Source organism: Nematostella vectensis, chromosome 7, assembly GCF_932526225.1.
Source record: "Nematostella vectensis chromosome 7, jaNemVect1.1, whole genome shotgun sequence".
Lineage (NCBI taxonomy): Eukaryota > Metazoa > Cnidaria > Anthozoa > Actiniaria > Edwardsiidae > Nematostella > Nematostella vectensis.
In genome coordinates, this window is record NC_064040.1 from 12285014 (window position 1) to 12311428 (window position 26415).

The 26415-nt window shown below is 42.1% G+C and overlaps 4 protein-coding genes across 7 annotated transcripts in view; 3 read left to right on the plus strand and 1 right to left on the minus strand.

The window, feature by feature from the left end:
* On the plus strand, positions 1 to 1369 carry LOC5510762 (melatonin receptor type 1C). Its single transcript, XM_001631145.3, has one exon. The coding sequence runs from the start codon at positions 235 to 237 to the stop codon at positions 1264 to 1266; it is 1032 nt and encodes a 343-aa protein (XP_001631195.2). The 5' UTR covers positions 1 to 234; the 3' UTR covers positions 1267 to 1369.
* Positions 1370 to 5622: 4253 nt separating this feature from the next.
* Positions 5623 to 7324, plus strand: LOC5510774 (melatonin receptor type 1C). Its single transcript, XM_001631146.3, has one exon. It carries the CDS (start codon positions 5804 to 5806, stop codon positions 6776 to 6778), a length of 975 nt encoding a protein of 324 aa, XP_001631196.3. The 5' UTR covers positions 5623 to 5803; the 3' UTR covers positions 6779 to 7324.
* A 1261-nt stretch (positions 7325 to 8585) lies between these two features.
* Positions 8586 to 26415, minus strand: part of LOC5510775 (protein-glucosylgalactosylhydroxylysine glucosidase) — a 33591-nt gene continuing 15761 nt past the window's right edge. Inside the window, exons 3-10 of one of the 2 annotated variants that reach the window (XM_032379960.2) lie at positions 16206 to 16785; positions 15088 to 15281; positions 14540 to 14877; positions 13408 to 13745; positions 11296 to 11481; positions 10514 to 10675; positions 9073 to 10101; positions 8586 to 8696 (exon numbers count right to left, since the gene is read on the minus strand). In XM_032379960.2, coding sequence (XP_032235851.2) covers positions 9652 to 10101; positions 10514 to 10675; positions 11296 to 11481; positions 13408 to 13745; positions 14540 to 14877; positions 15088 to 15281; positions 16206 to 16781 — 2244 coding nt within the window. In that variant the 5' untranslated portion in view covers positions 16782 to 16785 and the 3' untranslated portion in view covers positions 8586 to 8696; positions 9073 to 9651. Of the gene's footprint in view, positions 8697 to 9072; positions 10102 to 10513; positions 10676 to 11295; positions 11482 to 13407; positions 13746 to 14539; positions 14878 to 15087; positions 15282 to 16205; positions 16966 to 26415 lie in introns of those variants that run through there. The other variant, XM_032379959.2, reaches the window with a different exon arrangement.
* Positions 17051 to 19541, plus strand: LOC5510763 (UPF0669 protein v1g209471). Of its 3 annotated transcripts, none has more exons than XM_032379966.2 (2): positions 17051 to 17125; positions 18258 to 19541. In XM_032379966.2, exon 2 carries the CDS (start codon positions 18259 to 18261, stop codon positions 18769 to 18771), a length of 513 nt encoding a protein of 170 aa, XP_032235857.1. In that variant the 5' UTR covers positions 17051 to 17125; position 18258; the 3' UTR covers positions 18772 to 19541. The 3 variants fall into 3 exon arrangements, with proteins under 3 accessions (XP_032235857.1, XP_001631197.2, XP_032235858.1); XM_001631147.3 differs by having other exon boundaries at positions 17065 to 17217; XM_032379967.2 differs by lacking the exon at positions 17051 to 17125 and adding an exon at positions 17713 to 17808.

Sequence of the window (26415 nt, forward strand, 5' to 3'; positions counted from 1 at the left end):
TCTAAACCAATCGGTGGCTTTCGTGTTTTCCCTGTCGTGTCATAAACCATTTGACTGCTCAAAACTATGGGATTTATTGGTCACGGTGTTATGATTGACTACGCGCTCTACCAGACAAGAAATGGATTTGAATTCACGGCGGTCGCGCAACAACCAATTCGGCTGTAACAACTGAATGCAATAAATCAACTGGAGAGTCGATGTGTTCAAATTCTTCTCCTTCTCCATATTGCAATGGCGCCGAATACCTCCTTAATCTTAGCCGAGATGAAAGCCGAGGTATCCTCACGAGAAACTGCGATTTTTGTAGCAGAGTTCGTTGTTTTTCTTCTTTTACTCATCCTTATACTTTTCGGAAACTCGCTGACTTTGTACGTCGTGTTGTCCAACCGTCGATTACGAACTGTGCCAAATCTCTTCGTGGTTTCTCTTGCAGTGTCTGACTTAGGTATGGGTGTCTTTGTTTTAGCCTTGGGGATGGTAGCGCTGTATGTATCAAGGTGGCCATTTGGTGACGCTGTCTGCCAGTATAAAGGCTTTTTCGCAATCACGTTGGCGGCGGCATCTATACAGACCCTCGCCCTGACATCAGTCAATCGTTACTTCAAAGTAGTTAAACCCAGCCTGTATCGCAAGTACTTCACCATGCGTGCGACCATCATTTGTATCCTTAGCTCGTGGTTTCTGGCAACTTTAGCTACAATCCCGTACCTCGCGTCGGGTTTCCGAATGATATACCACCCCGGCAAGTTCGTGTGTTATTACAATGATACTAGTTGGTGGTTAGGAACTGTGATCATAATCTATGTCGGACTTCCAAACAGCGTCATCGTTTTCTGTTACTATCAGGTCTTTAAAACCGTCAAAATCCACCAAAAACACCTTCAAAGTACGCAAAACAACCGCAGTAATGTCAGCGTTGAAGACATCAAAATCACGAGAACGCTTTTCGTGGTGGTGGTTTTCTTCATGTTCTGTTGGGCGCCGTATATGATCGTCGATCTTGTGGACGTCTTTCGAGGTTACTGGTCAATGAGTAGGGAGGTTTATACAATGAGCACCTTTCTTGGGACTCTGAGTAGCGCAGTCAATCCAGTAATCTATTGCTTTCTCAACTCAAGCTTCAGAAGGGAGTACTCGAGGTCGCTTGGCCTGAGGAGAAGGCGAACAGAAGATAGGTGTCCAACACGGACTGAAACTGAACGGAACGCGATTCGAGGAGGCGATAACAAGATTAGAGTTGGTTGGACCGAGTATCTAGGGTGAAACGTCTTTAAAAACACACTGAAGCCATGAATATGTTTTGGTTATACTTGAATATGGAAATATCTAATCATTTACAAAATTTTAATAAACTATTTTACGCTAATTCCCTTTTAGGACGAATTTGATTTCAAATTGATTAAAGTGATTGAGTATGCCTAAAGATTAATTATATTTCGTTCCAGAGTCTTTAATGTTTTATGAGATGTTCAGGTGTGGAAGTATTATCTAGAAGGTTACTATCCCGCTTACATAAAGCCACAACAGCAGTACAAGGCTCACAGATTCCTAATTTTGTACCTTCTGCAACTTCTGCGTCCTCTGTGTTGGGTTTGCTACACGAACAGGAACCAGCTCTGCACTTACGTCAACCAAACTCTTTCCAACCGCAACTACATCTATCAGAGTCTCCGATGGACTAATCACTCTTAAGCCTTGTTCTTGTTCTTTTCCAACTACGCGTCTTTGCAGCAACATTTCACTGTTCGGTCGCAGCTTAACTGTGTGTTCTAGGACAATTCGCAGTACTTGTGGTGCTTTATAATTCTCTTAATGCTGGACTGAAACTTGCACATCCTCTGTTTGAAGTACCATGTCTTTATAATTCACGATGCACTCGAAGTCTCTAAGAATGTCCCCGCCAAGCAGGCTCTTTTGAGCCATAGTTGTCACATAAAATGATCTTGTAACCTCTTTTTCGCCTATCCTGAGCTTTAGCTTTCACTTGGATGCAGCGAGCCGGCAGCGAATGAGTGTAACCACCGCCTCGCGGTCAGACATGGTGTCCGGCCTGGGGCGTACGCAGGATTTTGGCAAGTTGCAGTTAAAGCATTCAGAAGCTGAATGAGGGCGTAGCCGCTCATCCCGCACCCCCGTGAAGATTTCGTAGCTCCCGCTTTTGGGTTTGAAATTGGCGTCAATGCATCAGACTTTTGAGAATATTACACTATCCTCTGTCATCCTCCATCTGAAATAGGACTTCAGTCGTCGCGTGGCACTGAACGACATAACAACATGTTTGGAAATCATTCTGTGGACTACCATGATTAAGAAATTATAGTTTTTATCCTCATCATATATATATATAACTACGTACATAAAAATGAATAAGTAAACATTTGATTCTTTGCCCTCGTTATGTAAATAAGATCTCCAAATTTTTGCAGTCCAGTGACTGCAGGCCTATAGGCTGCGTACGCCCCTGCCGGCCAACTTACGCACAGACAAAGATAATATTTGTAGAGGTAAAGCACAAGTTCAGCGAGGGGGACCAGAAAATCACCATCGGAAAAATTAATTTTAACCTTAAGGGAGAGCTCTTTGGGTGTGGTCATAAGAAATTCTTACCCCAAGGAAGTCATTGGGTGTCATCGAAGCTTACCTTTAACCTACCCCACTACTGTTCACCTACAAAAAAGCCGGGCGTATTAAGCGCGCCGTTGATTTGTGGTTCCCGTTGACTTGTGGTTGACTGTAAAAAAGTGTTCTTGGGCACCATTAGCGTGAAACCCCCTTAGAGATAGCAGTAGAATTTTAACCTTAAAAGATAAAACGATCCCCGTTTACTTTTATGTAGACCCCCTCCCCGGGCGCCTATTCCGCCAATTGATTTCCTGGTATGGTGATTACATCTAATTTATTCCATCTTTTTCATTTTTGAGATAGTTACAAGCTGTCCTTTCCATCGCAAGCTGAAGTGACAGACTCTGCTATCATGAGTACAAACCCCACAAAATCCCTAAAAAGGGAGCCAGGCTTTCATCTTTTTTGTATTTGTTGAAAGCCTGTTTCGATCTTTTAAGTTTAGGGATGGACCATTATACACTTTAGGGGTGCACTTTTTTGCACAATTTTTCTTTTCTCTTTTGAGGGAGGGGGGTGGGGGGAGGGACTGGTTTAACGCTGTGCTACGAAATAGTTTCCGTGTATATATTTTTCGTGACACGGAAGTCATATTATTGTCATGGCAGCTACTCTTAAGCCAGATAATAGCACAGGTTCTTTGACAAATTACAAATCGAACACCCCTCTTAACAAAACGCTCAAAATACCACACAAGGTAGAGAGATCAGCAAACACAGCTCAAGACACCAATAGATATTTTTATTCTGATCCTCCAGGTAAAATTCCATGGCCTCAAAACACATTGTCCACTCCTTAAATGGATGTCACTTAATTGGATGTCATTGTAAAGATTTTAAAGCATTCTGGGAGATCCAGAATGGATGTCATTGTAAAGATTGTAAAGAATTCTGGAAGATCCAGGGAAAATTCACGGGGGTAGGGCCAGTCAACACTCCTCAAATTTGTTAACACACTAATAAATCAATGGTATCAAAACTCCTACTGTTTATGGTTTTGTTGTATACACGTAAAGATTATTGGTGGGATTCTGGAAAACGAAAGCGCAGATGCAACATTTTCGGGTAGAAGGGATAGGAACACAATTCTGGTTTAGGATCGAAATTGTCGATTGCGGGGGAGGAAAATCGGAGAACCCGTAGGACAATCCTCAGAGCCAAGGCTGTAACCATAATTAAACTCAAATCGGAACCGTGAATCAAACCCATTACTTGATGGTGAAGAGACGCCCGGGCAACTGCAAGTAAAGGTTTGGAAAACGTGCATTTCAATTGGAACCGTGCTCTGTGTGTTCGCCTTACCACATTTGGTAAAAGCATTATAAATGGATGAATTAATGAATTAAGTTAATAAATAATAAGTAAATACTGTAGTAAGAGGGTGCAGTAAGAGTGGTAAGCACGGGTGGCCTAGTGTGTTAGCGCGTCGGCCTCTCACCGCTGTGGCCCAGGCTCGAATCCTGGCTCAAACTGGTGATTTTTTCGGGGTTCCTGCCTTGATTCTAATTTGTGTCGCAAGTGAGCTACAGTAATTCTCCTGTGTTTCCCGTCTTCTCGGATAAGGACACTAAACCGGAGGTCCCGTCTCTTCATGCTGCACTACACTAACCTGGACCGAAGGGACGTAAAAGAACCACTGGGGACACAGTAAACCCTCTGGCAGTGACCACCGCCAGTGACAGTTTTTATAATGCTTACTAACAATAGACTCAAGGGAGTACATGATTTGCAGCCTAGCTCTGTTGTACCTTCCGTACCGGTCTAACTGGTGGAAATTGAATAGATAAATGAGCACAAAGAAAACAAAGCCCCATATTGACGCTTATGCGACATAGCCTTCATTATGAGATAAGACATCACTTGTACCAATCACGACAATTTTGGTGAGTGTTAACACATTATTTCACAGTAAAAACCTTCTATGGAAAACTTGGCAGATTCCAACTTCCAGCCTGGTCAAATCTAGACAAGTCTATTGTTTTCGATGATGACGTTATTTTCTAGGCAAGATGTCACACCACCGAATCTTTTATTCCTTAAAATTTCTCCAGTTAATATGCTCTAATCCCCATCCATTGTTCTTACTCCTCCCATCCCCTCCAACTCTTTTCTTTTCGACTCCCCCAATTACCTCCAACTCTATTGTTTTCGACTCATTCCAATCACCTCCAACTCTATTGCTTTCGACTACTCCAAATCGCCCCCAACTCTATTGTTTTCGACTCCTCCCAATCACCTCCAACTCTATTGTTTTCGACTCCTCCCAATCACCTCCAACTCTATTGTTTTCGACTCCTCCCAATCACCTCCAACTCTATTGTTTTCGACTCCTCCCAATTACCTCTAGCTCTATTGTTTTCGGCTCCTCCCAATTCCCTCCAACTCTTTTGTTATCGACTCCTCCCAATCACCTCCAACTCTATTGTTTTCGACTCCTCCCAATCACATCCAACTCTATTGTTTTCGCCTCCTCCCAATCACCTCCAGCTCTAATGTTTTTGACTTCTCCCAATTCCCTCCAACTCTTTTGTTATCGACTCCACCAAATCACCTCCAACCCTGCTGTTCTCGATTCGTCCACACACCTCCGAGTCTTTTGTATTTACTTCCCCATACATTCCCGAGTCTATTTGTTTTTACTCTTATGAGTCTATTGTTTCGACTCCTACAAACTTCTCCGAGGCCATTTGTCCTACTCCTTCGAACTCCTCCCATTCCTTTGTTCTCTCGAGGTTGCCATGGCGACTGTTTTAGGAGGTGTCCCCCTTCAAACTTCGCAAGGATATCCTCAGGGGGATTGCACAGACGGAGATATCACATAAAAGCGTTTAACATTTGACGGTTCTTCAATAAATGACAGAGTTTTAGCCGGTCGAAGAAAGGGTGCGAGCGCACCTTCGCCAGCTGCGCTTCTAAGGTGTTGTAGGAAACGCGTTTTAATAAAACACGCTGTTCATTATTACTCTTATTGTTTATAGGTCATGATTTACTCCTCACTCCCGCTGTTAACTTGCTTATAATTAAAAAAAAAAATTAGATTTAAGAGTTCAAATCTAGTCGTCAAGAGTCGTCAACCGACTGGACACCCACTGAAAACAAAATCCCAAAAACTGAGGTCTCCGATACTTCGTATATTCTACTCCTTCTTATATTTAGATTATTTGCACGTGCTCTTTGCAATGACCCCAAACAATTCATTGAATTTAGAGAAAATGGAATACGAGTTATTATCGCGAGGACTAGCGCAAGTTGTGATGGAAAGTGGCGCGCTTATACTCATTATGCTCATAATATTTTTCGGAAACTCGCTGACTTTGTACATCGTGTTGTTCAACCGTCGCTTACGAACTGTGCCAAATCTCTTCGTGGTTTCTCTGGCGATATCTGACTTGGCTATGGGCGTTCTTGCATTGCCCCTTCCCTTGGCTGTGATGAATGTGTCGAGATGGCCTTTCACAGATTCTGCGTGCCAGTACAACGGCTTCATCGCAATCACGTTGGCGGCGGCATCTATACAGACCCTCGCCCTGACCTCAGTCAATCGCTACTTCAAGGTAGTTAAACCCAGCCTGTATCGCAAGTACTTCACCATGCGTGCGACCATCATTTGTATCCTTAGCTCGTGGTTCGTGGCAACTCTTGCTGCAATTCCTTACCTCGCGTCAGGTTTCCGAATGATATACCACCCCGGCAAGTTCGTGTGTTATTACAATGATACTAGTTGGTGGTTAGGAACTTTGATTATAATCTATGTCGGACTTCCAAACAGCGTCATTGTTTTCTGTTACTATCAGGTCTTTAAAACCGTCAAAATCCACCAAAAACGCCTTCAAAGTACGCAAAACAACCGCAGTAATATCAGCGTTGAAGACATCAAAATCACGAGAACGCTTTTCGTGGTGGTGGTTTTCTTCATGTTTTGTTGGGCGCCGTATATGATCGTCGATCTTGTGGACGTCTTTCGAGGTTACTGGTCAATGAGTAGGGAGGTTTATACAATGAGCACCTTTCTTGGGACTCTGAGTAGCGCAGTCAATCCAGTAATCTATTGCTTTCTCAACCCAAGCTTCAGAAGGGAGTACTCGAGGTCGCTTGGCCTGAGGAGAAGGCGAACAGAAGATAGGTGTTCAAAACGGGCTGTAGCTGAAAGGTGATTCGAGGAGGCGATAACAAGCTCAATGATCAGTGAACTTAAGTGTACCGAGTATCTAGTTTAAAAAGTCTTTACAAACACACTTAAGCCATGAAGCTATTTTAGGTGAATGTTGTATTATCATTTACGAAATTTTAAACTTTTAACTATTTTACGCCATTAATTATTTTGCGCTGATTTGCCATTTCAGGACGAATTTGATTTTAAAGTGATTTATGTGGATTTATTTTTCCATCTTTTATGTCATTGACTTTTTAGTCACTTAAAAAGATTTGTCATAGTTCGCTCCAGAGTCTTTAACATTTTATGGTTTTATTAGATGAAATTCGCTTATCTATATGGCGGCTTTGTGACTGAATTCTCGAATACTATGTTGCTTTGGTTTATCATATTAATATTTGCTGCTCCCAATGGTGTGACAACAGTATGTTAGCGATAATACAGACTTTTGCTTGAATCCATTAATTCGTTTTATGTTTGTTTGGGACAGCTGTTTACGATTAAAATAAATTCGTGCAGATTCAATAAAAGTTTTTTTTTTGACTCCGCTCTGAATCTGATTTAACTTGCAAAGAAGCAGAGCAGCTGCAATAACTTAACAAATTTTGCAGGTTCTTCGCAAATTTGAATTAACACTTTTAAAGCAAATCATATTGCAATCTTCTTATCCTCCCTTTGAAGTTTACTTTTCGCTATTCTTGTCTTTTTTGATACGGTTATCACAGCATTATCTGAGTGGAGGTTTATGCCTTGCTGACCTGGCGCTCTCACAAACGAGCTCTTAAACCCGTCAATATCAAGCGAGATCGCGGGCGCAGAAGTCTCCACTTCGTCCCGCCTCAGTCCCGTTACCCCTGACAACACATTACCCGGTAAATACTGGTTTGTGATAGGTTGACTAAAAGTTAAGCCCGCGATTGAGCCAGTTGAGCCCAGCGCCTGTTGACCTGACAACAGGGTGCTTCCAGAGTTTAGGTATATATTCTGGTCGGCACCAGGATTCGCGGCTTGCTCCGCAATTTGACCCGCATAAGCTGAGCTTTGAGTTTGTAAGGCTGCAAGTGAATTTGCCTGGGCCTGCAAGACCGCCAGCGAATTCGCTTGAGTCTGCAGTGCTGCCAGCGGGTTTGTTTGGGCCTGCAAGCTTGTCAACGTATTAGCTTGACTCTGCAGGGATGTCAGCGGATTCGCCTGTGTCTGGGCTGTAAGCGGATTTGTTTGGGCCTGCAGCGTTGACAGTGTATTAGCTTGAGCCTGCAGGGCGGCCAGCGGACCTTGTGATTGCAGCGCCACAAATGGATTAGCTTGAGCCTGCAATATGGAGGCTGCAGATTGAGTGCTAAGTGGTACTCCTTGACTTTGAAACGCCACACCATTATTGGATAATTCAACACTTTGAGCCTGCTGGTCAGCGGCTTGCTGAGTGAGAGCGTCATTTTGAGACTGCAATACCGTGGTCAGCGGATTACCTTGATTTGGTAGCGTTTCTAATTGACGATCTTGAAATGGCAAAGATGACGCTTGCCTTTGGGGTGTTTGGTCTAAGATGTCGACACCTTGCAAAGGCTTGGAGCTTTGTATAAAAAGGTTCTTACTTTGCCCTTTCAGTCCATTCCTAATGACTTGGTAATCTTTGTTTGACGTGAATGGTTGAACTGCTTCAGAAGTTTCTCCTTGTTCCAATCTCTGCATTTGTCCCTGAAGAAACTTGGTGTCTTTCTCTATCGCTGCAAGACGGCTACCGTAGTTAAGAAAACCGGTTTTGCCGGTATGAGCCGCTCCTTGTTTTTCATGTTTGTGGTGTTTTCTCTTGTGTGCAGGCGCGGGAGGTACGATCTCAGCGGTTTCATCAATATAGTGCGCCCCTGGTATTAGGTGCAGCGGTCTGTTTAGAAAAGTTTTGTGTCGATGGTGTTTTACTGTGAAACAAACAAATGATTTTAATCTTTTTGTATTCCGTGTATATTCTAGCATTTTTCTTTTCCCTTAGAAAAATAATCGTTTTAGAATTTGAGATTGAACTCTAAGAAGCGATGGTGTCAGCGCTATTCAGAGACACTTAAAAGAACAAATCAGGATGAATTAGAAAACATTTTTCTTTCCATTAAAACTCTTTACTGGAACTACTATAAAAACAATACGATAGAAAACATTACAACATTGAAAAAAGGAATAATCAAATTCCCAAGTAAATGGACACTTAAGAGTTTGTGTGGCAAAGTTTGTTAAAAGAAAAAGGACTTCCAAATAATCAAAAATTAAAAAAAAAACAGCAAACAAATAGAAAACCAGTACCTTCGCGGTGATGTTTAGCGTGTGACAGGCGGAGCAAGAGGCTGGACAAAGTCAAGGTCAGCAACACCGCCAAACACAGGCGCATATTCACTTCAAGGCCACCGAGTCATTGTTTAGCTTCAAACACAAAAGATAAGAGTCTCTATGCCGTGAAAAGTATGTCTGCTTTAATAGGCAGGGAGATTTTACTCATTGATAATTCAGTGGTTTTGATTCACCATGACTGTTCCAGTTGACAGTGGCACCAGCAAGGTGCGCGGGTGACTTGTGAAAAAAAAAAAACACATCAATTACAGCCTATGCTCGCATTTATTAATTGGGACTCTTAGCGCTGATAATAAATGGCGTCGCCAAATTCGGGTGATAATACAAAAAAAAGCTGTAAGAAAAAAAGCGGTTTAATGTTTAACAGAGAGCCTAATTCTTGAACAAATATGAAAATGCACACAAAAAAACCGAATACTCAAAAAGTACTTTTTGCTTCACTTTTTTGTTATGACGGCCGGTGTTCATATATTTTTAAGCACGACTTCCGTGCTTTTAGTAGCCAACCAGAGAATAATGTTCACATCGTATTAACTAATCTACCTTACTTACAAAAGCCAACAAAGAACACAGCACACCGGTAACCGACAGCCCGATACTAGGTCCGCGAGGGGCCTGGGCTGAGGCAGCGAGGTTGCGCATGCGCACAGCTCCTCTCCCGAGAGCCATCTTCACATCTATCCCGAGTACTAAACTGTGCACTTTTCCTGACATTTCGACTTCTAATTCGGGTGCGATCACTGCCTTGGACAGAACCCTCACTGATATACCGCTCTTATCTATTGCGAAACGCAGCGAGTTTCCTAAGTACCATACCCCTGTAATGGTCAGGGTGGAAGCGGTGGGGGGTAGGCTGGGGTTGAAGTCAAGTTGGGTTTCTTTGATGCGAAAGCCACCGTAACCGTAAAGAAGGGCTTGGAGAAAACCGCCCGCGCCCGTGATGAAGTTTACAGCGCCTTTGCGATTACGATGTTCAGTCCAAATCTAAAATAAAACAAAAGAGAGCAATAACTATAATTTTGGTATACCGGTATATAGATCAACAGTATAATATAGCCCCGGCGAAATTACAGTAGAATGTATGGGAGTATGATCAATTTCACGATAACCCGTACAAAGATGCATTCTATATGAACGACCAATGTCCCAAGCACAATACAATACGGTTCGACGCCATAATATGAAGCATATACAATGTCACGCCAACGGTTGTTATATTGTATGCTTTACTGCATTTAAACTATCATTCTTATGGTGACTTCGAAAGTATCTCAGAAAATCTCAGAAAGCAGCCAAAGGAGTCCACTTTTCAATCATCGTGAACGCTCTTTTGAATGTTGTTATTGAGTTGATGTCGGTCTATATCGGATGTACTTGCATAACCTTGCATAACCACCTTGAATGGTCCGTTTATGTTTTCATAGTTCTTTAGGAAGGGCTTTCGTGCGCGCTCTCCTTCTCCCAGCTCTAACCATCCGATGGCGAACATCGCGTGTGTCATGGCCGGCCCATTCGGATCAGTATTCTTCTCGTAGTAATCAAGGTCGTTGAAGCGCGTCTGTGATAAATAAAAGTCAGGAAACGCAAGATTTTATTCTGTCTAAGCTACGAGGTAAAGAACAGTGAAATAAATTTGAGAATAGTAATTCAATCGTCAGCAAGTTGTGAGAATGTGTGAGCCGTTATCCGAAAACTATGACGTGAAACAGCTTAGTTTAACAGACTATTATTTGAGGATGTGGACGTTTGCTTTGTTTCGATTAAACTCCCTTGTCTTTATACTCAGAGGTATGCGAAAATAAAGCAATGAGCTTGTCTTTGATAAACGCTGTTGTTCATTGCTTTTTTTTTCGCATGCCTGAGTATAAAATCAAGGGAGTTGTAATCGAAACAACGATCAAAGGCGGATCTTGCTTATTGATTATTTTACCTTCGTAACGATTTTTGAATGAACAGACACAATGAAAAGACTATAAACGGCAGCCCAACGGTGGGTGGGGGGGGGGGGGTTATACCCCTAACCCCCTTATCCCCCCGTAGATACGCTACTGGTGACGATATAAAAATGTGGCCGCGCAGCATAGAGAAGCCTGTGGGCGAGGCTATTGCCTGTTCATTGGCTCTTGTATGCAAGTCTGATCCTTAGAATAACTGACCAATCACAACACTGCATCTTACCCTCTGTTCCATCTCATACATAAGCGGGTAACCAATCAAAATTGCGTCTGCTTGCTTGGCTAAGGTTCCACGTTCGTATCCTTCGAACTCTGGGTGATAATCGCGACGTGAGTCATACGGTATAAAGAGTTTTTCGGCGATAGACGGCCACTCGCTTGGCATGCTTTGTCCGAGGAGCTTTCCAATCTGTAAACAGAACATGCGAGGATAAAACACACGACAGTCAGAAAAAGGTGCAATGATAGAAGGCGCTAACATAAAACATATAACAACAGAAAGGACGCAAGTCTAGAAAACGTGAACATTCAACATGACAGACAGAAAAGGTGCAATGCTAGAAGGCGCTTAACATAAAACACATAACAATCAGAAAGGATGTAAGGCTAGAAAACGATAATATGACACACATGACAGTCAGAAAATGTGCAAGGCTAGAAAACACGAACATAACATAAATGGCAACCAGAAGGGGTGCAAGGTGAGGTCAGGTGAACCTCGTTTTATAGCATTTCATTCCTCTCATGGGGCGCGCGGGGGTGGGGTCTGCAACCTTAACCACCTACATCAGAAGGGGTACAATGTGATGTGACTCGTTATTTCGTTTCTCCTATGGAGCGCGGGAGAGGGAGGAAAGAACTGCAAACGCACTACTCCTCCCATAGATGGGGGTGAAGTAGTTTGTACAAGCCACCCGGCTTGAAGGTCCGTTATAAAGACTAGATTCAGGCTGGGTCGGCATATCGGAATGTTTTGTCTGCTGAATTAGTTTATTGGCTACCCGGCTCAACATTCTGACAACGGGCCTGTATATCTTCCCGAGCATTTCCCCACATATTTGAACAGAACAGCAAAAGTAAACAAGAAGAGCTTAAGCTACTTAGTTCAATATTTCACCAAAATATATAGCGCTAAAAAGATGTCAAAATGGTGTGACATCTCATTTGCTGAGGGTTCCTATAGATCCGTACAGTTTGCCTTATTTTAGGGACTTGATAGGACCCTGTGCTTACAATCTAATAAAGGTTATCTAACTCTGACAGAGAACTTTTCGCTATTGATTTCACTTTCGATTTCGCTTTGGATGTTAGCATAAACAAAATTTTAAAACAAATCAGAATAAAACTCCTATAAACCTAAAATCTAAACACCAAGCTTTTTTTTGCTTTAAAGGGGAAAACAGAAATAATAAAAATGCACAAAAGAAAGAACAAAATGCGGGCAATGGCCGTGGATCGAACTATGGAGGAATTAGTTCTTATGATGACTAAAAGTAGAGAATACATCCAGACGTGCGCTGAATCATCGTATGGCAGCATAAAGCTTTACGGCTAGGCTAGAGATTTCGGCCCCAACTCCGCTATCTAGCGAACACAGGTACCGAGGCACCCGCGCATCAATAGGGAGGCAATAACCAGGTTCCTAGCCCTGCCTTAGTCGGTTACGCTACGCACGGCTCGTTGTGACGTAGAGTGAAACATATTGAGGTCTATTCGGGCGCCTTGGGTCTAGCCTGCTTTCAGGCGGTACTCGGTGTTATCATCGCTGAGAACCCTCTCCGTTCGTTTATCGGGCGCCATCTTGTATTTTAAGCCGCTTGGTTCCTGGGGACGAGCGCAAGCCCCCAGGAACCACGCGGCTTTAAATACAAGATGGCGCCTGGCGCCCGATCACCGAACCGACTGAGGACTGAGCGTTTTTTCGCTCGCCCCCAGGAACTACGCGGCTTAAAATACAAGATGGCGCCCGATCACCGAACTGAGCGGTTTTTCCGCGATGATAGCACCGAGTACCGCCTGCAGTGACAGCAGTGTAATCATCGGCATGCACATGTAAATTACTTCTTTGTGCTGAAGATAAAAAGTGTACTGAGCTTGTCATAAGAAATAATTCAACATTTTGATACTACCGATCTGCCTACGTAAGACTCACAAAAATATAGCTAGAACATCATATATTGTGGAATTTTTTGTGTTTTTGTATGCTGTGAGAATGTATGACCCAGCCGCTGGAGATGTGGTAAATCTAACGTAAAGACCGCTGGGTCTTCTAGCATGCTGTATCACATGCGTAGCGCCCGCAAAGCCCGCTGGCTGTTCGAACATACTTATATACCTTCAAAGCAAACTCCAGATTCAGCTTGGCGCCAACGTTTGTATAAACCGAGTTATTGACAGGATACTGGTACTCATCTGGTGGCATGACGTCATTTATGACGTATTCAGTTGACCCATCACGCGTGCGCACTTTTGCTCTGCTTGCCCAGTACTCTGCGGTCTGGCACACCAAAGGGAAACCAGTTTTTCTGAGCCAAAGCTCGTCCTTTGTTGCTCTCCAGTAGAGCTTGGCGGCATGAGCGATATCGGATGTGATGTGAATCTGGTTCTTGCCGTAGACTTCTCCAGGGGACGTCTCTAGTCCGGTGTATGAGCTTTCCCACGGGAACATGGCGCCTGAAGAAAGATGGAGCAACGTAATAGTTCCGTCATTTTAAAGAATATTTCTAGCTCTTCGCTGCTAAATGAAATTGAAGGGTAACCTTCACATCATTCTCACATCTACCCCCAGGGGCTTGCCTAGACTCAAGGTTGGGCCCAGAGAAGTAATTTACTGACCACGGATCAATTAAGCTCAAATCGGCATCCTTAGCCGATTAGCTGGTATAGGTCACTAGATCCATCCAGACATTGTTTTATCCAATAACATACATAAAATTAATCGTGTTTTTAACTGCCAACGAAGGGTTTAACCGGGGAGTCGAATTCATCACGACTCATGAGTAGAGTGGAGTCCGGACCCCTCGGAGCCTTTTTAAAGCACCAAGGAAGGCTGCAGTGAGGGTAACCGAAAAAAAAAATCTTTCGCGAAAAACACATTGCAACGCGCGCTACGGTGACCACCAATAGATAGTTTTGGGGAAGTTACCCAAATAGCATGCGAGAAACGCATTTTTAGAGGGGCACTTGCATTGAACGTCTTACAACGAATGTCTTGAACGAATGGGAACTTATTTTTTTGTGTTTTGATGTGAACTTCAAGCATTTCTGTGCTTCACTGGTTGGCCAGAGATCCCACGAATCAGATAAACCGTTTCCCACATTCTTATTGGCTTACTCCAGAAAACTGTCGAGGTGGCCACGGTCGTGCGTCGTATCAGATAACACGTTTCCCGCATTCTTATTGGCTTACTTCAGACAATTGTCAAGGTGGCCACGGTAGCTGCCGTTGCATTTAAACACTACTTTACCTTTGTATCCGAACTTTTTAGCAATTCTTCTGGCTGCTGGAAGCCGGTCGTACCGGTACTGCAGGCTTGCCCTGGCGAGGTCAGGCTGCAGTAGCACAAGAGACGGGTACATCCAGATGTCCTGGTCCCAGAAGGTGTGGCCCATGTACTCCTCACCCCCCGGTAACCCCCCTGGACTCAGCCCGTACGGCCAGTCGGCCCGGGTGGAGCTGAGTATGTTGTACATGCTGCTGTAGATGGCCTGGGAGAGCTCGAGATCACCCTCTACGTCTATGCGCCCTGTGCTCCACAGTTCTGACCATGCTTCTTTGTGAGTTTCCAGTAAGGAAGATTTCGACCTAGAGAAAAAATATACAATTTAACTTTAACCTTCTCCCTTACAACCAGGGAGTGAGAGTGTTTTTGAAGTGACACATTGAAAACAGTGCTATGACGCCTAAAGCCGCCAGGAGGGCCCTTGTCAATCCCCCCAGTTTTTTTTTAAAGGAAATGACTAGTAGGGGCGTGGCTGTGCCCCCATTTGTACCTTTGTAAAGCATCTGACGTACCTATAAGCATCATGCCACTGGCTCAGCGCTTCATTCAGAGGCTCAAACTTGGTGTCCAAGCTTGTAGTCATAGCTGTGATAAAAGTCCAAGTTTGCTTCTCAGTTAGTTTATTCACCAACAGGGTGGAGGGGACATCACTCCAGACGACTGCCACAGTGGGTTGGGTGATACCATCCTCCTCGGTGATATTAACCTTAAAAAATAAAAGAATTAAGAAACCAGCGTTTTCAAGGATATATAATAAGGTGGCTGCAAAGGCAAACATATTTATAAATAAGTGTAAAAATTTGTGATCATCAGTTTAAGTAAGAACGATTTTTGGCAACCAGGGAGGTTGGGAAGCCTTGATTGTTTTTTTTTTTTTTTTTTTGCATTTAAAGGAGCGTATCTATGGGGGGGGGGGGGGGCTCTGAGGGATCCGGACCACACCCTGCTCATGTGACGAGATTATTTTTAACCTTTGGTTGACACCTTCGTTGGTAGTTGTAAGATGGTTAATTTTATTTGTACTTTTGGATAGAAAAAATTTGGACTTAATTTTAATCTGTGATCAGTGGCTTACTACTCTGGAACCCACTCTGCGCTTTTCCCCAGACACTATGGCGGATGCCATAATTTGTCTTTTCCGACTTCATCAGCTGACTATCCTCCCCCAGTTACAGCTACAACCCTTGAGCCCTACCAACCCTACTTGTGCGTCGTGTGACGTGTGATGTCTGGAAGCACGGGTGGCCTAGTGTGTTAGTGCGTCGGCCTCTCACCGCTGTGGCCCAGGTTCGAATCCTGGCTCAAACTGGGGATTTTTCCTGGTTCCTGCCTTGAATCGAATTTGTCACAAGTGAGTTGAAGTTATTCTCCCGTGTTTCCAGTCTTCTCGGATAAGGACACTGAACCGGAGGTCCCGTCTCTTCAAGCTGTACTACACTAAACCTGAACCAAAGGGACGTAAAAGAACCACTGGGGACGCAATAAACCCTCTGGCAGTGACCACCCCCAGTGACAGTGCTTACTAACCGAGGTTACACTTGAGTTGGAGCCGTGCTCTGTTGTGTCAACCTTACCGCTATTTCATATGTGTAATAGTGGTAGAAGCCTTATAAATCATGTCACGAGTTACCTTTCCAACTGCGGCTGTCACGCCATCATCGATTTCCACCTCTACAAAGTCAATGTCACGCGATTCATTTCCCCGCCCGTTAAGGATCTCAAGCGTGACCGGGGCAGGACTATCATTACGAGCCTCAATCTCAACAACAAGTACATGCTTGCGTGACCGATGAGCGTAGATCCGTTGCTCGATTCGAAGATGAGCTCCGTTGAACCAGTGATAAAATACCCCTTGCGAGACATCTAAAGCGTACGAATGCTTTCCTTGTATTCCTTTAACTTTGTAGTTTATAGCAACTTGAGACGGTATTCGCGCTCTGTGAGTATGCTCGTAAAAGTAAACAGGATAGACCTTAGACTTCTTTGGGTTCGCTTTCCCGCTGAAAACTCCTGAGATGTGTATGGAATCGCTGTAGATGACAGTACCTATGTAACCATTTCCGACAGACGGCATCAAATTCCCCGGTTTGCTATCTCTCACAGTAACTGTGCTTAGGTTTTGCGGGAGCTCTTCCGTGGAAAAGCGCACTGGCGTGTTATAGCCGCCATTTCTACTGCCAAGACTCATGGCTTGGGCAGACAGCATTAGGCTGGAATAGAATAGCAAATGCGTTACTGTCACACAATCCATTTCTGTGACAGAGTTACACTACAATTTTTTTTCCGCGTTCGGCGCAAGGCAAGCTTAAAACCGAGGTAAAATGCTATATAGTAAACGGGCTCAATAAGCAGCCATTTAAGGCTAATGGATGGCCCTGAGATAAAGTGTCAATTTTCACAATAGATGTGTATTTTCTTTTGACGTTTCTAGGGTCCCTATTCTTCTACTGTCGATCTGTCAGTCGAAAATCAAAAACACAGAAACGAGGCTACCGAGGAAGACTGGGGCAAAGTTCTTCGAGAATCTTGTGTATAGAAGTTTGGCAGAGTGTATTCCTTTAATTTTTGGCATTTCTGTCCTTTAAATGGCTAAGAAAAGTAGATTAGAAGCTGGGTAACAATTTTTTTAAGCTATATTCAAGGTAAGAACCAAAGGTTTTGGTTATCCGCCGTTTCTCTTGTTGGATAACATTGAATTCATCATCGCCCTCTTTTGCAGCTTTTGTCCGGCTGAATCACTCGCATTCTCCGCTTACTGCGATATGAATCCATTATGTTGAGGAAAATATTCGTTTCTCTTCTAAGCTATATGTCAAAAATATCTGCCATATATATTTTTTGTTCCTATGGTTAAGTTGAGTCTCTTTGTCAAACACAGGTAACCCAATGTGTGGTATTTGTGTCTCCATGATAAGTTGTATTTATTCCATTATAAGTAAGTGAGTGAATTTGTGTGTTAAATATCCTGTCAACATTTGATAATTTCTTTCTCATGAAGGCTGAGAATACCTGGTCCCCTTTACTTGGTACTAAAGATGTTATAAATGTTCACTTTTCAAATATATGTTCTGTAATGTTTACATTTCGTAAGCTTATCTTGTTTTGATCATACTTTAGCAGCTAGTGTGTATGGCATTTTTGATGATGATTATGATGATGAAGTTGCATGCATTGGTTGTAGTATTCAACTGTTAAACAGCACAAAAACCCTTTACTTGTGCTAGTCAAACCAGGCAAGAATTAAAAATTCAGTAATTAACATTTGAATGTCAAAATGCTCAGATATAATTTATGCCTTGCTCACAGACAGCTTACTGATGCCATTGATAATAAGCTACTAGTTATCTGGATGCTTTATCTAGAAACTACTGATATCTGTTGCAATGTACCTTCAGAATGAAAACATTGCCATTAGTAGAATTTATCTGCTTGAAAGAATGTTCAAAACCTGTATTAGTGCCTTTAAGACAAAAAGTGAAGTAAGGGATTTAAAAAGGTTTTAATCAGTAAAATCATCCACTGGAAATAACTGCATCAGATTAATGCTTATATTGGAAAGTCAAATGATTTGGATTGCTAAGAACCGCTATTTCCATTAATTGCAGGTACATTTTTTGTTATACCCACCATTCATATTGCGGAAAGTCGATTAAATTGTTAGAAATTTCAATTTGATTTGCAGAATGAATCCCGATGCAATGCAGGGTAGATACAGCGCTCCTTTATTCTTATTACTCTGGCTTTTCTTCCTCCATGGCACTCTATGTGAGCAAGTCCTTCAGACATTTACAGGAGAGATCGGTGCAGGGAATTACACCTACTTCACACTTAATCGCGAAGGAGAGATAACCCTAATCTTGGAGAGCACAGAGGGTGATGCCGACCTCTATATATCACAGAACGTAGCCAAGCCTGATTATGAGAATTATGACCTTCAATCGTCAACATGCGGCCAAGACGTGGTCACCATTCCTGTGGAATTTAAGAGGCCAATTGGCATTGGCGTACTTGGCCATGCTAACTCACCGCTGTCAAAGTACACCATGACAGTCGTTGTAGATTATGGAACAGGCATGGCAGAGGATAAGAATCGATGGTACTCTGCATCTGAGGAAGGTGGTGAACCACAAGAAGAGTCTTTGATTTGGATGATTTTTGTTGGAATTCTTAAGATTATTTTTGAAATATTGCTATAGTTAATAAGGGCCATTATTTAAGCTTGTTTTGAGGTACACCATCAGGGAGGTTTGGAGAGGTTAATTTTAGACAAGGGTTTCTTGCTGTAGCACTTCTTGCATGGTCCAGCAAGGGTTAAAATGGAAACTGGTAGTCAACTTTATTTGAGGCCAGGAAATAGGACCAGTTGCATTATTTCAGCTACCAAGATCTGTTATTCACCCCCCCCCCCCCCCCCCATCCCTCCCCTTCCCTTCAAGACCCTGGATGGACAAACATTATTAGACAAGAAAGGACTAAAAAAGCACAAATAACAGGTAACCCGGTAACAGGGTTTAGAGACAAATAAAGAACGATAATTTTCCCAAGCTAGTAACCCATCTCAGGTACATATAAAACCATAAGGATAGGACAATTCTGCTTTAATCTGTGGAAAGTCTTGGCTTCTGTGTGCTAGGTAGAGACACAGGAAAATTAAACCCTCTCCAAATCTTCGCTATGCAAGGGTATAGATTCAGGGAGGGTTTATTTGGTGGCTATCCCTCCCCTGCCTCCTTGATAAATCTCTGAGACATTTTTATTATCCTTTTCCTTTTTTTGTGTGTTCATGTCTTGGTTTGTCTACACCCTTTTATAGATTCTGGACCTGTAAGTGCCATGGCCCTGTATTTGCTGTGTGGCAACCATACATATCAAGGAGGAGTTTCATAATAAGAGATGACTAACATAACTGTACTTTACCCTTGGTTGAAGATTTAAGTTATCAATAAAAATTTAAGTGAAACAAAAATCTGACAAATAAATGGGAGTTTTTAACATTCTAATTGCATCCCACAGAACCCAAGGTTAGCGTAGTAAGGAAAGGGGAGGGGTAGATGGCCCCCCCTCCACCCTCTTCCTTGTTAAGCTGACCCCCCTCTAATTGTGATTTAGAGTAGTGTTTGTTGTACCTAGTGTCTTTTACCCAGATAGAGGGGATATCTGTATAGAGGGTGGTTGGGGATATGCTCTCCCAGTAAAATATTGACAATTTCAAGTTTCTTTTCTAGTGTTATCTTTTATCCAGATTGAGGGGATATCTGTATAGAGGGTGGTTGGGGATATGCTTTCCCAGTAAAATATTGACAATTTCAAGTTTTTTTTCTAGTGTTATCTTTTACCCAGAAAGAGGGGATATCTGTATAGAGGGTGGTTGGGGATATGCTCTCCCAGTAAAATATTGACAATTTCAAGTTTTTTTTTTCTAGTGTTATCTTTTACCCAGAAAGAGGGGATATCTGTATAGAGGGTGGTTGGGGATATGCTCTCCCAGTAAAATATTGACAATTTCAAGTTTTTTTTCTAGTGTTATCTTTTACCTAGATAGAGGGGATATCTGTATAGAGGGTGGTTGGGGATATGCTCTCCCAGTAAAATATTGACAATTTCAAGTTTTTTTTCTAGTGTTATCTTTTACCCAGATAGAGGGGTTATCTGTATAGAGGGTGGTTGGGGATATGCTCTCCCAGTAAAATATTGACAATTTCAAGTTTCTTTTCTAGTGTTATCTTTTACCTAGATAGAGGGGATATCTGTATAGAGGGTGGTTGGGGATATGCTCTCCCAGTAAAATATTGACAATTTCAAGTTTTTTTTCTGGTGTTATCTTTTACCCAGAAAGAGGGGATATCTGTATAGGGATATAGGGATATCTGTCTGGGGATATGCTCTACCAGTAAAATATTGACAATTTCAAGTTTTTTTTCTAGTGTTATCTTTTACCCAGATAGAAGCAGGGGATATCTGTATAGAGGGTGGTTGGGATATGCTTTACCAGTAAAATATTGACAATTCCAAGGTTCTGTTAAAGACACAGAAAATAGGAAAAACTTTAATAAGAAATAGTATTCATTTTCTCTCTAATTCTTCCACATATTTTAAATATTTTCATACTACTGATCTGGAAAGTGGGTGTTGGGCCAACCCTCTCCTTGTCCCACTTATCTCCACATTGTTCATCACCTGAGATAGCCACCACAAAGCTTAGACAGTTGTGGGGTTGGGTAGGTTTTGCAAAAAGATTTAAATCTCATGATTTTTTTAAATGAGGGCCCTTGTGCCCCTTCCCCCCCCCCCCCCCCCAATCCGCCTGTCTGTCAACAAAATCTTTCTTCTTAAAAAGCTCAGCAACTTTCAGAAGCAATTCCTTTTAACTTTGTTAATAAGGGCCGACCATACTTTGGAGAGGGGAGGCTTTTTTTGTATATTTTTACGAAGCATTTGGCAAGAAATGTTTTTACAATGCAGGATTTTTTTTTTGTCCAACCAATTAGTGCAGCGTATTTTTTTTTAAAGGCCACCATGCCCCCTAAAAAGTCAAATGGTCGGCTCCTAAAGATTTCTTATTCATTATCTAGCCAACTAGCTAGTATATATACCTAGTCCGAGCTAATACCTTTTTGATGAGAACATCCAGCCTGAGATTTCACCAAATTTTAAGAACATGCCGAGGCTCGGGTAGCAGAAAAACTTTTCTTTTTCAGTCCTGATGCATTGTAAAATTGTGCTTATAGTAACAACCTTATTATGCACTATAGTAAATTAAACCCCCCACCCCCATGGTCCCGGGGAAGGGTGGGGGGTTAGACTTTTGACCCTGTACAAAACCGAGAAAAGCCCCTACCCCCTCGGGACAAAACAGCAGTTAAATGCCCCTACCCCTTGGGATGCAAACTCTAATCTTCATCTGGCATTATTTTTTCAATATTTGTTTTTGCACATGTCACCACGCAGCATGCCACACGCTGATACATGGAATTGCTTGTTACAGAGGAGCCTCAAGCCAGAAACTAACATGATATTTGTGACACTATTCACTTGTCCCAAACCCCCACAGTGGGGAGTCTTAGAGTAAAAAACCGTACATTCCCCCACCCCCTTGGGACAGATTCTCGTTCAAAAGTGCTCTGAACCCCCACCCTAACCCCACACTGTCCCGGGACCATGGGGGTGGGGGTTTCAAATGACTAGTGCATATTGCTATTGATCATTAGTGTGATTCTCTTCCTAATAATTCTTGGATATTTTATTCTTATATACACTAAAATTTAGGAACATCGTTAATTTAAGAACATATCCCAAAAATAAGAACGGCCCAGCCTCAACTGAAAATTAGACGTTATTATAAAAAAAGAGTGTAGTAATTTAATTTAAGTAAATTTTCATTTTGTGTAACCATCTTCCTTGACAAATCGTTGCGCATTCTTTATGTGATTATTCCAACCACTGTAGCTTCTTCGTTTAGATACATAAAAGCAAATTGGTAGAATTCTCAGTGACAAATTTAAGGGCCAACTCACATTGACTGCTCGTTTGACTGTTTACGAGCTTTGAATTGTAGAAGCGACTTATTGTTCTCAATGCGTCGCTCACTTCATTCGGCAATGGTTCGTTTAGAAGTAGGGGTCTCAGCGATGTTTGTGTCGACGTTGTTGTATTTGTAGATTTCGGTACGACGTCGCTTTTTTGGTGTAGAGCAGCAATAAGAAGGACTATTAATAAGAAGGCGTTTAACACAACAAGAATAAAGCACAGTCGAGCTTTCTTTGCCTTCTGAATAAAGGAATTCTTCCTTTTCTCGCTTGCCATCTTGCCTCTAGATCAAATGCTTGACTTGCGATAACGAAATTTCTTCGCCGGCGTTTCTTATGGCCTTATGGAAAACCATTTCTATTCAGGACATCGCGTCTGTGATCACAGCCAACCTTAACACTAAAGTTTCAGTATTTTCAAGCTTAAACATTGGCATTATTCTGGTGTTTTCGAATGTTTTGATATCTCCAAGGGTCACAGTCAGAGGAGGTCACTATCCTCGTAATGGCGGCTAGTTCCGGTTGGTTTAACCTTGTGTTAGTAAACGCTTGCGTTATGAAGCGACCGTGACGCCACAAAAGGTGAGACCCCTTGACTTTTTATCCTATGGTGATGATATACAAATTACGATGTTAATTTATTTCAGTCTAGCGCATTATGAGACGTAAATCGCCGATTTTTCAAACGGCCTTATGTTTTTGCATTTCACGTGTTTGTCGCAAAACTGGTCTCAAATCAAAGATATTTGGCTGCATGTCAATTTGAGATTTTTTGGTTTCAATACGATCTAGCGGTTAAATAGACAGCAGGTATTGAAAAAAAAATAAAAAAAAAACGCAAAAAAAACTCCATGATTTAGCTTGTTATGGGACTTCGAATTCCGGTCAAAATTTGCCTCCATTCACGAAGTCATGGCAGGAAACGAAGACGGAGGTGTGATAAGAATCGACTTAAAAACTGACTTTAAATCCCTTGCCTTGGGAATTTATCAATATGTTTGTATTGTTTGTTTTTTTTTTATCCTAGAATGGAAGCCAGTGGCACAAAACGGCCAGTGGAAGCTACCGGCGACACGCCAAAGAAGGATAGCAAATTAAGGAGAAAACCGACTTCGACTTCTTCACGCCGACGATCTTTACAATACGGCGCTTCAACTCCGAAGAGCCTGTTACGAGAAAGGTAGTGCATTTGCTTCATGTTGATAGGATACAATTTAGAGAGGGGCGGTTTTTTTTCATGTTGTGAAATACTATAATAAAAGCTGACTCAATGTTCCTTTTTCTTTAGAGATCTGTGAGTTCCCCTGCTAAATACAACAAGTGGACAAAGGAGGAAAATCGCGCTCTAATAGAGTTTATGTCTAACGCAAAGAGCGACCCTAGCTATTGCTGGCCAGATAAAGCGAGCGAGTGGCCTCTTTCAACACAAACCATGTGCTTTGGGCGGATGCTGCCAAACACATCCAAACAGCAACATCTTCAAATTTTGTTTTAACAAGTAAGTTTATAAAATATTAATGTATTTGTAAACCAACAATTTTCAAAATTTGAGCCTGCAACAGAAAAATTGTACTAACACTTTTGATACAGAGGATGGTAAACATATTTTAAAAATAGAGGGTTCAAGATCACAGTATAGTTTTAATCAATTGCCTATTTCATTTTGCGTGATCAGATACTCGTGTGCGCTCCCAGCTTGTTTGCCGCCTTCAAAAAAAAGCACAAGCTAATTGCCGATGCAGAGGATTACTATGGACTTTCACTGGCATCCTGCCTGGAGGAACTAGACATTAGCCAGGAACTCACACTGAAGACCAGTGGAGTGAATAAGAAAACCCAAACAGACCCTGCCCCTGTGCCGTCTGCAAGGGACAAGGAAGTCCAAACAGTAGCTCCCCCTTGTACACAGCCTGACGAATCCACCTGCCACCACCGCTGGCCCCCCTCCTCCTCCTGATCTGTCAGTCTCTTCAATCATCCCATCCCAGACTCTGCTTGCTGGCCATCTCTTCCTGAACCTGGCAACTTTAAAAGGGTCTGGACAGCAATCCTGGGAGTAATGTGTCTCAATCGCTGAGTGCAATGAGGAATTTGCAAGAAAGAAATAAGCCAAACCTTCCGTGGAAGCTGGTGTACTGCCTCGCCACTAGACGTCCAGATAGCGAGACCGCACTGCTGCCCATGGACCGCATGCCGTTTGGTCTATTACAGTATCAAATAGAATTCTTCGCATGTACGAACATAATGCAGGTAATATATAGGATTAGGCATGGAAAAATGGCAAATTATTATAAAATATGTAAATATGCAGACATATATTTTTTGTAAATAAACAGGGAGACCAAAATTTTAGAAATTGCTTGGAATGAGTAATCTTAATGCTATTCAGACTGGGCTTTTATGAGCTATCTGTGACTGTGGGAGAGAGGGGGCCAAAGGGGTATTTCCTAACCCCCTTAGGCTATGACCATCAAAACTTACAGAAAATAGTCACCAGCATGCAAAGAATTGTGACCCCTATTTTTGGTGTAGCCTCTTAAATACTATGGTTCAGAAGTAATAGCAATTTTCCGGGGAGGGGGGGGGGGGCTTTTCCCCCAGTCTGAATAGGATTAATACTTACACTTGAGCAATTTCTATCTCAGGTACTACATATGAAATTCTGTGATTGCAATTTGTTTGAAATAGGGTGATTACAATTGTGTTCGCTTTGTGCAGAGTTCCCAACACGCTTCAATCGGTTGTTCAGAGGGCCAATGTGGAGCTCAGTTCCCAGTGAGCATTATAAAGACCCCTTACATGTAAGGAGTTGTGAAATCAGCTTATTGTGTCCCTTGTTTTGTAAAAAAAAAGAAATGTACTTTGTATGACTTTGACGTATAAACAAATCAATAGAGCACATATTTATATAATTAATTTGTTTTTGGTAGGCAAGGGTGAATGTTGCAGCCCCAAGTATCGAATGGGTGCAGAAAAGAACTGCAAGGTCAGACTTCAGCAACAAGCCCGAACTCCAGGTGTGTGGAAATTTTAGAGCTATCAAATATGCCTATTCAAGAATGGTTGCATTGGGATTTTCATCTCACATTCAAGATTATAATGAATAGGGAAAATAATCCTTATATTTATATTAATTCAAATTTGAATTTTTGGCAGCTGTGATACTCCATGCTTTCATAAGAGGATAGCATTCACAGTTTTACCAAGAGATTACATACATTTAATTGATCTAAAAAGAGGAGATAAAACTAGAAAACTAGAATCTTTTATTAATTGGGGGATTATTTGAGTAATTTTCTTTCTGTGGACAGACTTATGCAATTCTTTTTAAAATTTCCTTAACACCCTGACCCCTCAACCGGCCTGTACCGGCTTTGGGAAGTACACACAACCCAAAATATTCATAAATGCAAAATAAACACAACAAGATGAAGATACTCAGGCATCAGTCTAAGGGATAAATGGTCTTGAAGATATGCATCCAACCAAGGTGTTGGCAACTACTCTTAAGCCAAATAATAGCACAGGTTATTTGACAAATTTCAAATCGAACAAGGAAAGAAATGCAGAATCACCCCTCTCAATAAAACGCTCAAAATACCACACAAGGAAGAGAGATCAGCAAACACAGCTCAAGACACAAATAGATACCTTTATTCTGATCCTCCAGGTTCATTTCGATGGCCTCAAAACACAATGTCCACTCCTTGAAGGCTTGTAAAACCATGAAGATGCCTTTACGGATTGCAAAGCATTCTGGCAGATCCAGGGAAAAATTCACGAGGGGAGGGCCAGTCAACACTCCTCTCCCCAAAGTCAGATGTTTTTTTATGTCTTTTCACCCCGAAGCCAAACAAATCAATTCCAGGTCATACAGACCCAGAATAGCAGTGTAAACAATTTTGCAATCAATTTGGTTTCAGAAAAGACTGCATTTAGGAGAGCTGTGGTGATTCATTAGAAAATTATTTCCTAATCCAGGCAAAGCCAAACAAGAAAAAATCATCATGAATCCACCTTTGCTTGCAAATATCCGTAAGCAAAGCACTCAATTATGCCCCAATAGACTTCATGATGTCCTGAGACATTCTTCTAATATGCTCATAGCTGTATTTTTGATGAAAAATACAAGCAACCATCAACTTGTGCTGGCTTCAGCACAACGACGAAGGATTAAAAGTGAGGACTGCAAAGCACTGTTGGAAAGCTTGGATACCGCTGACTAGGTGCAGCTGTGTTTGACTTTGACGGGCTGTATAAAACTCAGAATAGGGGGGAGGTATCTGATTCCAGTCTGTTTTTTGTAAATTCAGC